The 14,345-nt window shown below is 38.9% G+C and overlaps 1 protein-coding gene across 4 annotated transcripts in view; it reads left to right on the top strand.

Annotated features, from left to right (window-relative positions):
• Positions 1-14,345, top strand: part of GHR (growth hormone receptor) — a 344,216-nt gene that overhangs the window by 197,948 nt on the left and 131,923 nt on the right. For 3 of the 4 annotated variants that reach the window (XM_008992116.5, XM_054252271.2, XM_008992121.5), the window contains one exon: positions 10,343-10,408. In XM_008992116.5, coding sequence (XP_008990364.4) covers positions 10,343-10,408 — 66 coding nt within the window. Of the gene's footprint in view, positions 1-2,937; positions 3,022-10,342; positions 10,409-14,345 lie in introns of all 4 variants that reach the window. The other variant, XM_035291616.3, reaches the window with a different exon arrangement.

The following is a 14,345-nucleotide window of genomic DNA, read 5'->3' as shown; positions in this document are numbered from 1 at the left end:
CAGTGTCTCTTTTCTGCCAAAAAGCCTATGGGGCAAGGTACCCCTTCAGGCTGACACAAAGACATACTGTGCAAGGCATCTATGCCCAGTGAAGTGGCCATGTATGGATTATCAATAAGGCTTTTGACTTTTTTATGTATGTCATATTGTCATCACAGTAACTAGAATTCAAACATGGAAACAAAATTTATCTATGTATATATATATATACATAGATACTTTTCAGTTTAAACATATTCCTGCCAGAAAAATGTCATAAAACTATTTTTTCGTACCTGGTATAACTTTCCATTTTAAATAATGTTGTGTGATTTGATTACAGTTTTGACTCTCATTTAACTGTCCATTTTTTAAATTCTAACTAAAGTTAGATTTAAAGTTCAGTGCCCATAAATAATAATTCTCGATAGAACCAAGAACTACAGGAGGCATAACAAAAAGGGCAAAGTTCAGAAAACTAAGCATCAGATAGGTACCTTACTGCCCAAGGACATGTCTAGATAGACTGTCACCTTAACCACCTTCATTCACTTTCTAGTAGAGCTTCTATTTTCTACTGAAAAATAGTTTCTGGAACCACTTCCATGTTGGCCAAAAGATAATGTCAACAATTCCTTTCCAATATTGGCCTTTAGAAAGTGAATCTAAAATGTTTGAGTGAAGTATGTGAGGGGAGCTGCATCACAGTTTTCTGTTTTACTACATACAAATGTGACAGATAAATCAGTAAAATGTATGCATGTTTCTGCTAAGACTGCTTGTTATTAATTTAAAAAGAGTTTGTTAGAATAAAAGGTCAGAAGTAAACATATTACAGATATTTATTGAGAGTCTGCTGAGAGTTGGAAGAGATAAAATGAGGTTGCTACTTTCAACAGATTTACAATCTAATTGAGGGAGCAACTACATAAACATATGCAAAGCAAACAATGCAAGATACAGCATAAGACATAATTAACTATCCGATGAGTGACATATATAATAAATACCATTAATTCACAGGCAATCATTATGAGAAGCACTTACCTTACTACATGCCAGGCATTCTGCTCGGCACTTCACATATATTATTTTATCTTTTGAAATATTATTTCTACTTTACAGATGGGAATTGCCCCTGATCTTCTCCCCATTCTGGAGAAAGCAAGGAGAATGGTATAAGGTAGACAAAGATGTAATGTCAGGAATGTGCCAGGTGGTGAGCAGACACATTGGTCTGGGGCAAAGGATCCATTTAAGGGAATAGAGGGAAATGAACCCTGGGGCCAGCATTAGTCTGTTCACCACCATATCCCAGTGCCTAGTAAAGTGCCTTGCACATAATAGGTGCTCAATAATATGTCTTGAAAAAACAAATGCCTTCTGGTCTGTACCTGTAACTCAGACCAAGTACCATGGAATAAAAGTAATTCGTGAATTAAAGCCACATACCACATAGCCTCAGGACCCATCCCCAAGACCTCCCAATTCCCAACTATGACAATAAAGGATTGAAGTGGAAAAGATACATCATTAGGGGAAAAACAATAGCAATTCCAGCTCACTGAGGTCTATTTCATGGAATCTGACATGGTGAGCAGTTTGTAAGCTCATCCCAGGTTACAAGACCCTGCAACTTCTGGCCTCTTGCACCGGAAGAGTCACCTCTTCTCTTCTCTTCTTCCCTCACTCTCTCTCTTCCTGCCACATACACCTCCTTTGTACTTCTCACACCCATTTCAGGACTATATTCTTGCTTCATTTTGCCTGGAATGTTCTTCCACAAAACATCTGTGCAGCTCATTACCATACTTTCCGATCTATAAGAGCCACCCTCCCCACATCTTTCCAGCTGTGTTTAATACAAACATTCATTAAAACATTATAATACACGTTTGTTTACTTATGTGTTTGTCCCCATACACACTGGAACCAGGAAGGGAACTCCATCTGTTCTTTTCACCATTGAATCCCCAAGTCTAGGAAGGCAGAATTCCATCTGCTCTTTTCACCATTGAATCCCCAGCAATTAGGACAGTGCCTGGCACTTTGTAAGTACTTACATACAGCAACTTTAACTCAGGATAACTTTTTTTTAGCTCTCAAATGCCTACTTCCAAGAGAATAAAATTTGTTCAAGAAATGTTGGATGGAAATTGAAGTGTGAGCTTGGAAACGAGAGGCAGAGTGGCAGGAGCCCAGATCAACCTGTTTATGAAAGACGCCTTTGCCCATAGATGGAAAAATACACCTTAAAATCTCTACCAAAGTATATGCTTTCTTAGGACACCTCTGACATGCTGAATACTGCTTGGTCTGAATAAGAAGATCTATGAATTTGCCAAAACAGCTAATTCCTAGGACTTAAGTGCCACTACTAGTAAACAGGTACCAAGCAATGAGTACCATATGTCAGTATCAAAAGACAAACATGCTGCTGCATGCAAAACCAGACAAATGATTTATGCAGGTGACAGGGAGTGGAAGAAATTAATCCAATTTTTATTATTTTTCCCTTATCAAACACTAGCAAGGGACTAGATATCATAAACCTAGTTAAAATATGTTGACTTTGCTTCAGATTTGAGTATTCATGGTTCTAGAAGGAGATTTGTTATAGGATCTGATGATGTACTTTAGAATATTCTTTTGTGCAAATTGAGACTTCAGAGACCATGAAATATAGGGTAAATTCAAAGTAATAATATAAGTAAAATCATAATCCCTTACAACATTTTTTGAAAGTAAAATATTTAGTAATTTTACAAATATGTATTGAGTACTCTCTATATTTAAGGAACTATGCTAATGCTGTAATGGATCAAAAGGAGAATGAACCATGATCCTTACCTTCAGACTTCAAGCTTATTATTCATTGTCCAATTAGATAACTAATATATCAGACATGGAATATTAAGTACCACTGTTCAGATATTAAAAATGAAATCTGTGTTGTAGAAACACAAAGAATGCAGACATTGATTCCAACTGGGAGAAAGAAAAAGTGCTCCATAAAGAAGACACTCAGATTGACCTTGAAAGGTGGGTGGTTTTGCACAAGATTAGAAGGTTGGAAGTCTTTATTTGTAGGACTTGACAATTTTTGTCATGTAAATATTCCCACTGTGGCTGATTTCAAGTTGATAACGTGATGCAACTGAATGTAGAATTGGGAATAGAAGGTGGCTCCAGCATACTACCTATGAGTCACCATCTGAGCTCCAGACTTAATTAAATCATCCTTACTATTGTTTTGAATGAGTGAATTCACAGGTCTTAAAAGCATCTATGACAACATTGTAAGGGAAGAGATAGACCCTTCTGTCATTCTCCCTTACATCTTCATCTAACCTTCTAATAGTATCTTTGAATATCCTTTCAATCTGTCATATGCTCCTGGCTGGCCTACCTAAGATTAATCTTGGCCTAGTGCCAAACTGTGATTCTGTTTATTCCTTTTAGCATTGCTGATTAATCTGTGGCCCTGTTATCACATGGCATTAGAAGACTCTCTTAGTGATTATGGCCTGGTGTTGACACCTCTGCTGTTCTCTATAATGAAAAGTAGCTTTTGGGGTGGCTAGCTGGGCAAGATGTTTCACTGCTCTTTTAACAGCAGGAAGGAAAAGTTGGAGGAATTACTGGGAAGCTTTACAGAAGGAAGACACAGGCCAGCTGAGAGCCAGCATTCATATTAACTGCTCCTCTCAGTAGTCTTTGTATAAACACCACCACCAATGTATTCCCTGGACGTCACGACTGCACCTTTAACTGGCCTTATCATGCTAGGAGATACATTTGAAAAGCCAGACTCTAGTATCTGTCTGTAATTGGAAGCAGACGTCTCAGCATATGCATAAGCTTATGTCAGGAGGATGTTTATGAAAAACTCACCAAGCAGAGCACTGCTAGGCAGGAAATAAATATGTGAAGCTTGAAGTTATTAGGAAACCCCCACATTCGTCCCTCTAAGCCACAGGTAGAACCTGTGAGAAAAGAAAGTCTTTATCATTGCACATTGATTCTTGTTACCTTGAAGCCCTGCTACTCTCAAAATACATTTATAGCAAAATGTGGCTGATGGTTATTTAAACATGTGCTTTTATTAATGACACTGGTTTCTCTTCCAAATTTGTTATCTGTTGTTTATCCGTAAAGCATTAAAAAGTATTTGAAACAACCAGCACCATTTCACAGTTCCTGTTTTATTTGTTTAAATTGTCTAGCTCATATAATATGCTGTATGATTTACTGTTCCGGTATAAAAGAAATACACTCACTCATGGAGATGTGAGGAGGTAATACTGTCTATTGGAAAGGCTCAGAGATTTCCTGTTTAGATTACACAGGCTTCTTTAGAGCTGCCAAGAGTAATAACATGTAGGAGATAATACACTTTGGTTCAGGGGAAACTATGGATGGGAATTCAATTAATTCACTGAGCCACAAAAGAAAGGAAATTCCAGCTTAGAACTGTCACTGCATTCAGACCTGGTGGACTTGGTATGCTGAGCCATGACCCAAAAGAGGATTGCAGCCTGACAACCCGCTGAGCAGTATCCAACGACAGAACAAAAGGAAGGGACCTGGCTGCTCACTTGGTTCTTTGAGAATTGATCCCCAAAGGGTATTACTGCCCAAAGCCTCAGCAACCTGGCTTCATCAATATAAATTTGCAGAATGCTTGTGACACTGAGATAAATCAAATCAGTATGTACTTTAGCAAGTACCTCCTCATGAGTACCAACTATGGTACATAGTGAGGAGCCCTAGAAGCAGAGCCCTGCAGAGAATATGGTGACTCTGACCAGAGCAACAAAGTATAGCAAAAAGTTTCCTAAACATATTTTGTGTCTTGTCATAAGAATCACCTGGCACAAGTGGCGTGGAAGGGCAAGGTAAGCATACACATTCCCAGGACCTTTCCAAAATGTAGAGTGACTAGGGACCTAGAGGTTCAGACTCTGTCACTCTGGGCCAGGGCCCTAGACTTGGTATGGTTAATAAATGTCTCAGAGATCTTGATGATCAGGCAAGTCTGGGGAACAGTGGGGTGGGATGGGGTCAGAATCTGGCTCCAGGTCACATTTGGGATCTACCATGTGATTGTTGGGTACCCTTAAACAAGTTACTTAACTTCTCTGAGCCTCAGATCCCTCATCTGCAAAACATAACCCATTTCAGGGGGTTGTTTTGAAGGTAAAATGAGAAAATACATAAAATGTACTTAGCCTCTCCAGAAGCAGCAAGATGGTGTACAGCATGGCATCAGTGTGGTCAAACAATGAGCTTGAACTTGATCCTTATTGCAAGGGCAGATTGGAGGGAGATAAGGACTCTAAACTGAATACTCTTTGGTGGTAGTAATCATAGTTTGACAGAAAGGAAGCACCGAAAGGCAAAGGTGGGTCTGGAAAGAGCTTTAGAGGTTGAGATCCGGGCAGAGAAAATTTCTGGAATATGGTCAAGGATAAATAGACTTCAATAAGAGAATTGACTATTTTTATTTGATTCCTTTTTAGCCCAAAAGCCAAAGTTAAAAGATTTGAAATTCATTTTTTCTTGCCTTATTTATTTAGCAAACTTTATTATTCTACTAGGTACCATACCATGTGCTTATTATAGAGGTTACACAGAAGAAAGCTGCAATACCCTCCCAAGGAAATTATTGGGTACCACTGGTCACAGGCAAATGTGTGATTTTTATAAGGGCTGCTGGGTGGAGGGCAACTAAGCTGCCTGAGGGAGAAAGAAAAAGCTCTCAGAGGAAGTCTTTAAATTAAAATTCCATGACCATTACAACATCACCATGATCATTATCATTATCATAACCACAGCTAACAGTAATAACAATTGCTGACATTATCCAACGCTTATTTTATGCCAGATGCTGTGTGAGGCCCTTTATATGCATTATCTCCTGTAATTGTATAGAATTGTTACTGTATATGGTATTATGTTTACTTGCGTTTGCACTGTCTATTCAGGGGTGGTTCTAAATGCCACTGCTACACAACTGGTGAATTGTGATTCTTGCCAGAACATTGATTCTCCTACTCTTGCTACATTAATAACACACTAGAGAACTGGGATTGGCAGCATTTAGTCTCAGGCTGAATCATTGACATAAGCAGATTTCCATCCCCTACTCTACTGATACCACTTTGCCAAACACCCTTAGAGAACAGAACCCACTGCCTACATACAGCCTGCACAGGGATGGCCGGAATAGTCTTGCTGGGTTTATCACAACATCCCGTTTTCACATTAGCAAAACCTTAAGTGTACAAAGAACTTGAAACATTGTCAGGTTCTCCATAGGAAAACACAGGCCCCTGTTTTCAAGGTGGTGGCTAGCAATAATAACAGTGACAAAAACAGTAACAATGATAAAGCACGTATAACATTTACTAATCACAAATTGTATTGTAAACTAAATGATTTGAATGTGCTAACTGATTTAAACCTTAGATAGATAGATAGATAGATAGATAGATAGATAGATAGATAGATACTTCACTGTCCCCATTTTTTAAAGCTTTTTTTAAATATATATACTTCAAGTTCTGGGATACATGTGCAGAATGTGCAGGTTTGTTACATATGTACACATGTGCCATGGTGGTTTGCTGCACCCATCAACCCATCATCTATATTAGATTTATCTAATTCTATCCCTCCCCTAGCACCCCACCTTCTAATAGGCCCCAGTGTGTGATGTTCCCCTCCCTGTGTACATGTGTTCTCACTGTTCAACTCCTACTTATGAGTGAGAACATGCGATGTTTGGTTTTCTGTTCCTATGTTAGTTTGCTGGGAATGATGGTTTCCGGCTTCATCTATGTCTCTGGAAAGGACATGAACATGAACTCATCCTTCTTTATGGCTGCATAGTATTACATGGTGTATATGTGCCACATTTTCTTTATCCAGTCTATCATTGATGGGCATTTGGGTTGGTTCCAAGTCTTTGCTATTATGAATAGTGCTGCAATAAACATATGTGTGTGTGTCTTTATAATAGTATGATTGATAATTCTTTGGGTATATACCCAGTAATGGAATTGATGTATCAATTGGTATTTCTGGTTCTAGATCCTTGAGGAATCGCCATGCTGTCTTTCCACAATGGTGGAACTAATCTACACTCCCATCAACAGTGTAAAAGTGTTCTTATTTCTCCACAACCTCACTAGCATCTGTTGTTTCCTGAGTTTTTAGTGATCACCATTCTAACTGGCATGAGATAGTATGTCAATGTAGTTTTGTATTGTAGTTTGTATTTCTCTAATGACCAGTGATGAACATTTTTCATATATTTGTTGGCTGCATAAATGTCTTCTTTTGAGAAGTGTCTGTTCATATCCTTTGCCCACTTTTTGATGGGATTGTTTAAATTTGTTTAAGTTCCTTGTAGATTGTTGATATTAGCCCTTTGTCAGATGGATAGATTGCAAAGATTTTCTCCCATTCTGTAGGTTGCCTGTTCACTCCGATGAAATGTTCTTTTGATGTGCAGAAGCTCTTTAGTTCAATTAGACCCCATTTGTCAATTTTGGCTTTTGCTGCCATTGCTTTTGGTGTTTCAGTCATGAAGTTCTTGCCTGTGCCTATGTCCTGAATGCTATTGTCTAGGTTTACTTCTAGGGTTTTTATGGTTTTAGGTCTTATGTATAAGACTTTAATCTGTCTTGAGTTAATTATTATATAAGGTGTAAGAAAGGGGTCCTGTTTCAGTTTTCTGTATATGGCTAGCCAGTTTTCCCAACACTATTTATTAAATAGGGAATCCTTTTCCCATTGCTTGTTTTCATCAGGTTTGTCAAAGATCAGATGGTAATAGAAGTGTGGTGTTATTTCTGAGGCCTGTGTTCTGTTCCATTGGTCTATATATCTGCCTTTGTACCAGTACCATGCTGTTTTGGTTACTGTAGCCTTGTAGAATAGTTTGAAGTCAGCTGACATGATGCCTCCTGCTTTGTTCTTTTTTCCCATATTCAAATGAAAATGCAGAGATCACCTGCCTTCTGTGGTGATCTCGCTGGGAGCTACAGACTGGAACTTTTCCTATTTGGCCATCTTGCCAGCTCCTTACTATTCCCCTTTTAAAGACAGATTAGCCAAGGCCCAGCTGTGTGCTTCTGTTGGGAAGTTGAGTACAAGGTTGGGTGTAAGTAGGGAAAGTTCAACTGCAGTCAGTTCTAGTCTTGGTAAGGCCACTATGAGGAACTCCACGTCAAAGCATAGCAAATTAGTAGTTCCCCAGTATTTTCAGAATCAAAATTAAGTTCTTTGTCAAGGTTCTCCCTGATGTGCTCCTGCTTCTTCCCTAATTCAACACATCCCCAGCTCCATCCATGCACTCCCAACAGATCACAGCTCTTTACATGCCCAGGCTGAGTCTTCTGCACCTTTGTACCTTCTGCCCCTTTGTTTCCTTGACCCCAACTGCCCTTCCTTTTCCTCTACATTACCCTTTATCCTCAATTTAGCATCTGTCTCAAGGAGTCTCCTTCCCCAGGAAGTTTGTCCAGATTTGTTAATAGGTATTCCATTTTTCCTCCAGTGCTTGACCACTTCTTCTTTATAGATCCCTGCCCAGAAAAATGTGGGCTCACTGATGCCAGGGGCTGCAGCTAGTTTATTTTATAACCCAGAATTTAAAAGCACCTATTTGTTGATTTATTGGGAATAGTTCATAAATTAAATCTTTGCAGATCATAACCAAGACCACAGTTCATGATGGTTTCATTATTTCTTGTTACTATTGGATATGATTCTCTGCTGTCTTCCCTTACTGCTCAGCACCTCTAGACATTAGGTACATGGCTCTGATACTAATTAAAATTGATGACTGAGAATGACATTTCCATTTGTTAAGCCAGCATAGTTTTGTTCATTGTGATTTACTTTTTAACCAGCACCCTCTCAGCACTAGCACAAAGCTGTGGTCTTTCCATGAGGGTACTATTTGTTCCTTTTATGTCTTGATTCATTACCTATTGTCAGGAGCATTAGCTAAGACTTTCTGCTTTGCGAAAATGTCACCAAATGCACAATAAAGGCAAAGTTACCAGATGTCTGTTCACTAGAAAAATTAAATGCTGGTTTGTGAAGATTCAAGGCTGGCCAGGGCTCCCCAAGTGTTTCCAGGCCTGAGCTTTGGCTCTGCATTCTCCTTAGGGTCTCATAACTGACCTCCACATTCCAGTTCTGCCATCGTGGAAAAATTCGTCAACTTTACTGCGGATGTTAGGCCTGGAAACTGTCATCCATTAGTTTTCTCAGATTCAAGTTGAAAATTGAGACAAACTTCCTATGTAATTTTGACCAAAATAACACATATGTTTATGTGCTATCCCATACTTAACATATTTTTAAAACCACTTTATGGAGGCGTGGTTGGCATACAAAAATCTGTAAATATTTAATGTGCACAGCTTCTTGAATTTGGAGATAAGTATACATCCACGAAATTTTTACTGCATGTATGCCGTAAACCTATCACCTTCAGAAGTTTACCTTCACTCTCTGTTATTATTTTGATTAACTTAATTTTCTTCTTCCTTTGAACTATCAAAACTTTCTCAAGTAATACATAGTTGTCACTTATGTAAACTTATTGAAACCTGATCAAAAGTTTTATTTTACTGCTCAACTTACAGAAAGAAGCAATGAAACCTTTAAAGTATTCTCTGATTTGTAGCAAGGATCCATGATGGTGGTGGGAATTGTTCTAGATCAGATTCCAGCTTGGTTCTGTATGTTTCAGGGAGGCAGGAGTTACAGGCAAAGACATAAATCAGTACATGGAAAGTATTCATTGGTTTGGCCTGAAAATGCAGGATGTCTTCAAGTGGGGACTTGCAGGTCATAGTTTGGTTCAGAGATTCTTTAATCTGCAGTTGGTTAAAGGAACAAAACTTTGCACAAAAGCTTAGAGTTAGCATAAAGAAATATTTAAATTAAAATAAGAATGCTATATCAGAGTCAGCCACAAAATGACCTGTTTAGCAAGCTTTATGGCCTACGGGTATGACTTAACCCTTGCCTTGCATAGCCTAAGGTCTAGTTTCTAATTGGTATCTTATTGCCCAAAAAGTCTATTTGGTCAATCTTATGATCTCTATTTTATCATTAATGCTGGTCACTTGTGCCTAAATTCCAAAGGGGAGGTGTATCTGACCTCCCTTCCCATTGTGGCCAGGAACCCAGGTTTGCAGGTTTCTCTGGGGTCTCCTTGGCCAAGGAAGGGTCCATTCAGTTGGTTGAGGGAACTTAGGATTTTATTTTTAGTTTACACGGGCCACATCAGATTGTTTTGACAGGGATGACTAATGGTTTTCTTCTCTTTCTGTTTCAGCCACAGCAGCTATCCTTAGCAGAGTATCCCAGAGTCTGCTAAGTGTTAATCCAGGCCTAAAGACAAGTAAGAATTTCAGTCCTTTTTCTTCCTTCAATGATATTTTTCATGTTTTAGTGTAATTAAGCTACTACCTTTTCTCTATCTTATTTGCATTATTAGTAACTGGAATAGTGACTGAATTGAAATTTTACAGGCAAACAAAACATTTTTGGTTTTGGTTTTTAACTTCTGATACAGTTTGGATGTATGTCCCTTCCAAATCTCATGTATTCCTCAGTGTTGGAGGTAGAGCCTGGGAGGAGATGTTTGGGTCATGTGATCAGATTCCTCATGAATGGTTTAGTACCGTCCTCTTTGGACCGTCCTCACCACAGTGAGTGAGTTCTCATGAGATCTGGTAGTTTAAAAGTGTGTGGCACCTCCCCCTTCAATCTCTTGCTCCCACTCTCGCCCTGTGAGACAGTGGCTCCCCCTTCACCATGATTGTAGGCTTCCTGAGGGCTTCCCCAGAAGCAGATGCTAATACAGCCTGCAGAACTTTGAGCCGCTTAAGTCACTTTTCTTTATACCCAGCCTCAGGTATGTTTTATAGCAATGAAAACAAACTTCTCTGCAAGGCTGCTTTTTTCTGTTTCTGCTTATACTTGGAGGTTAAGTAAGGCCAAATTAATGAAGGAGGAAAAAAGAGGAAATGATACATCATGGATCAACAATTATTTATTGAATTTAGGAAACTGCCTCTTTTACAAATTCTTTTTAAAATTATTATCATTATGATCTTGAAGTATTTATCTAATGATTATCCTGGTAGAAAGTTAAACTCATCTTTCCAACCAAATTGCCTTAAGCTTCAAAATTATGCCGTCCTGTAAGGTGTCTCTTCCCCTTAAAGTAACTTTACACTTTCCCCCTAGTCTTTTGACAATCTTCCGAACCACAAGACCAAGCCCCAACATCAACTCTGTGAGGAAGCCTCTCCAAATTCTCTAGGCCTGAACAATTTTCTGCCTTCTCTGCTTCCATTGAACTTTGTCCTTTACTACATGACAGCGTTTACCTCCTGACATTTTAGTGTGTGTGTCAGCCCTGCATATACAACTCACCAGATTGTGTGGGCTGCATGAATGAATTAATTCTATTGAACTTTTAGGCAAAGCCTAAATTTTATGTTTCTTCTGAATCCCTTACATCTCCTTTAAAAAATTAAACAAGTAGTAAGTACTTGTTTAATTATATTTTGGGGATGTTTATTTTTCATCAGTGGAAGTATATGCTAAAGTCCATATTATGCAATAAGGGAAGGGAAGACAGTGTGCCTAATTCAGTTAAGATATTGCTATTCTTGTTGGTAATTCTGGTGTCATGAAATCATACTTTGAATTTTATGACTAAATTGCAGAATAAATTTCTAATGTGAGATTTAAACATTAGTTCCTTGGAGATGACCAAAAAGAAGGGTTGGTACTGTTTTTAACAACTGTCATTCAATTGTCAGTTGTGCCAGACCACAATCCTTTATAGCTTTCCTATTTAAGAAGCATCTGACATGTTAAGCTGCTCTCTAATTAACACAAGAGTTGTAAAAGAAGTGGCTGTTTGGTTGTGTTTGGATTATCTCAGCCAGTATATTCCAAAGCCTTTCTTCATTCAACAGATGAGTGATCTGTTTTATATTCTGTAAGGAAATGAGAAGGAAACAGTTAAAAATGTGTTACCTATGGTACATGGTTCACTTTGAAACCATCCTCCAGACACAAACATAATACTTTGCCCTCCACTGTCCCCTAAAGTGGCAATAGGATTTCTCTGAGTCACTTCCTTTATTAGGTCACAGGGTCTAAAGAAGCGTAAACATTGTACCTTGTTGAGATAGAACCTCTAGGTATGGAGGATGTGTTGAACAACTTCCTCCCAGTCATTTGGCACATGTTGATTTCCTGTCTTCGTGATAAGTAAGGTGACTAGCTAATTATCATTGATATATGGTAAATCACAAAGACACTGACTTCCCCTGTCCTTCCAGCTGTTTCTTATCAAAAGTCACCTACTCTCTGTCCCAGGAATGATTGGCTGAAGTAACCTGTATCAACGGATGTGTCTGTAACAGTGGACACCTCATAGTACACATGCTTGAACATATTACAAGCATCACATCCAGATGTCACAGACACAAGTGCTCACATAACCTCACTCTGTCACTGTGTACATTGTTACCATTTCACAAATATTTAACAGTCTGCTGCTTACTCAACCTTTAGCTTTGTACCCTGAGGGAGACAGAGTAAGATACTGCTCTGACATCAAGCAGCTCACATTCTCCCTAAAAAGATAATTTCACATGAAAAGTTATGTTTAACATGAAATGCCCTGAGAATACACAATTAATTATAACTTACACATTTCCTACATGTACTTTTCTAAGTTCTCAGATTCAAAACAAAACCCCATGTAAGAAAAATGAAATAAAAACCCTGTCAGGACAAATTCTGGCCAGAACTGACCAAACAAAAAAAAAATAAATGCCACTCCCCTTTCCAGGCCACCTTTAGTTTATCCTTGGCCTACTGCAGTGACCCTTTAGCAGCTGTCTCCCTCCTCTCTCCTTCCACCCCCTGCCCTATCTCTCCTTCTACCCCCTGTCCTATCTCTCCTTCCTCGCATCCATCTTCCCCAGCCAACAACCATTTTCTTATGTTCTAAGTAACTATCTTTAGTGCTCTCCCTACTACCTAAGCATTAAGCTTCAAACCTTTCCCAAGACCCTGAACACCCACCCCAGCTTGTAAGTTTAAGCTACTTACCATTCCCCAGGCACACTGTATCTTCCCTCTTCTGGTACACTGCTCATGTCATCAAATCTATCTTCCTCCCACCCACCCTGCATTCAGTAAATATAAATCAGTCCTGCCCACCTTCAAGTTTCAGTCAAAACCTGATACTCATGGCCTGAAGCAATCACTCCCTTCTCTATGCTGGTCTATGAGAGAAGTCATGATATTTCATACCACTTGTGTTAGTCTATAAGAAATACCACAACAAAGTACCCCAGAAACAACATAAATTTATTTTCTCAGAGTTCTGGAGGCTGGAAGTCGGAGACCAAGGTGCTGGCAATGTTGGTTTCTCCTGAGCCTCTCTCCTTGTAGCTGGCTGTCTTCTCCCTGTGTTTTCACGCAGCCTTCCTTCTGTATTTGTCTATATCCTAATCCTCTCTTCCTATAAGGACACTAGACATATTGGATTAAGACTCACCCTAATAACCTCATTTTACTTAATTACTTTTTTAAAGACTTTCTTTTTAAATACAGTCACATTCTGAGGTACTGAGGGTTAGGACTTCAACATGAATTTCAGGGAGGGTATAGTTCAGCTCTAACACCAATCTTAAGGAATATATAAAATTCTGCTTTGGAGTCCAATTATTTGCATATATCTCTTGTCTCCCTGTTTGGATTATGAACAGCTGTGTTTTATTCATAATTGTACATAACTCATAGACCCTAAAATGGTACTTTGACTATAGTTAAGCAATATGATATTGCAAACAAATAAATTAAATAGAAGTATCCATGATAGCTCCTTGGTTACCCACCCTTCTTCACACTTAGCAGTTCCCAGCAGCATCCTTTGTTACCATGGAGGCTCATGTCTGGCTGGAGCCATTTATAGAGGTTGAAATATCCTCACCTGTGTTTACATATCATTACTTTACATGTTCCATTGCTGAAAAGACTTATAGGGATCAAATGTTTTATACTAACAAGACAGCTTTATTACAGGCAAAGGAGACAGTATAGCAATAGTAGAGGGGGGATATGTGTTCACCCGGATCTCAATATTTCAAGCACAGGGCTTTTTGTCCTGGCATTACTGGATCCTACAGATCACACTTTGTCTCCAGGTCTGGAACCACTACTGTGTGTTCCCCAAGCACCTCAGTACAAGGAACCCCAAAGTCAACCCATGGTGAAGTCTCCTTTAGTGAGCTGGTCATGTAGAC

This window comes from Callithrix jacchus, chromosome 2 (genome assembly GCF_049354715.1).
Source record: "Callithrix jacchus isolate 240 chromosome 2, calJac240_pri, whole genome shotgun sequence".
Lineage (NCBI taxonomy): Eukaryota > Metazoa > Chordata > Mammalia > Primates > Cebidae > Callithrix > Callithrix jacchus.
This window is presented reverse-complemented; position numbering and strand designations above follow the sequence as displayed.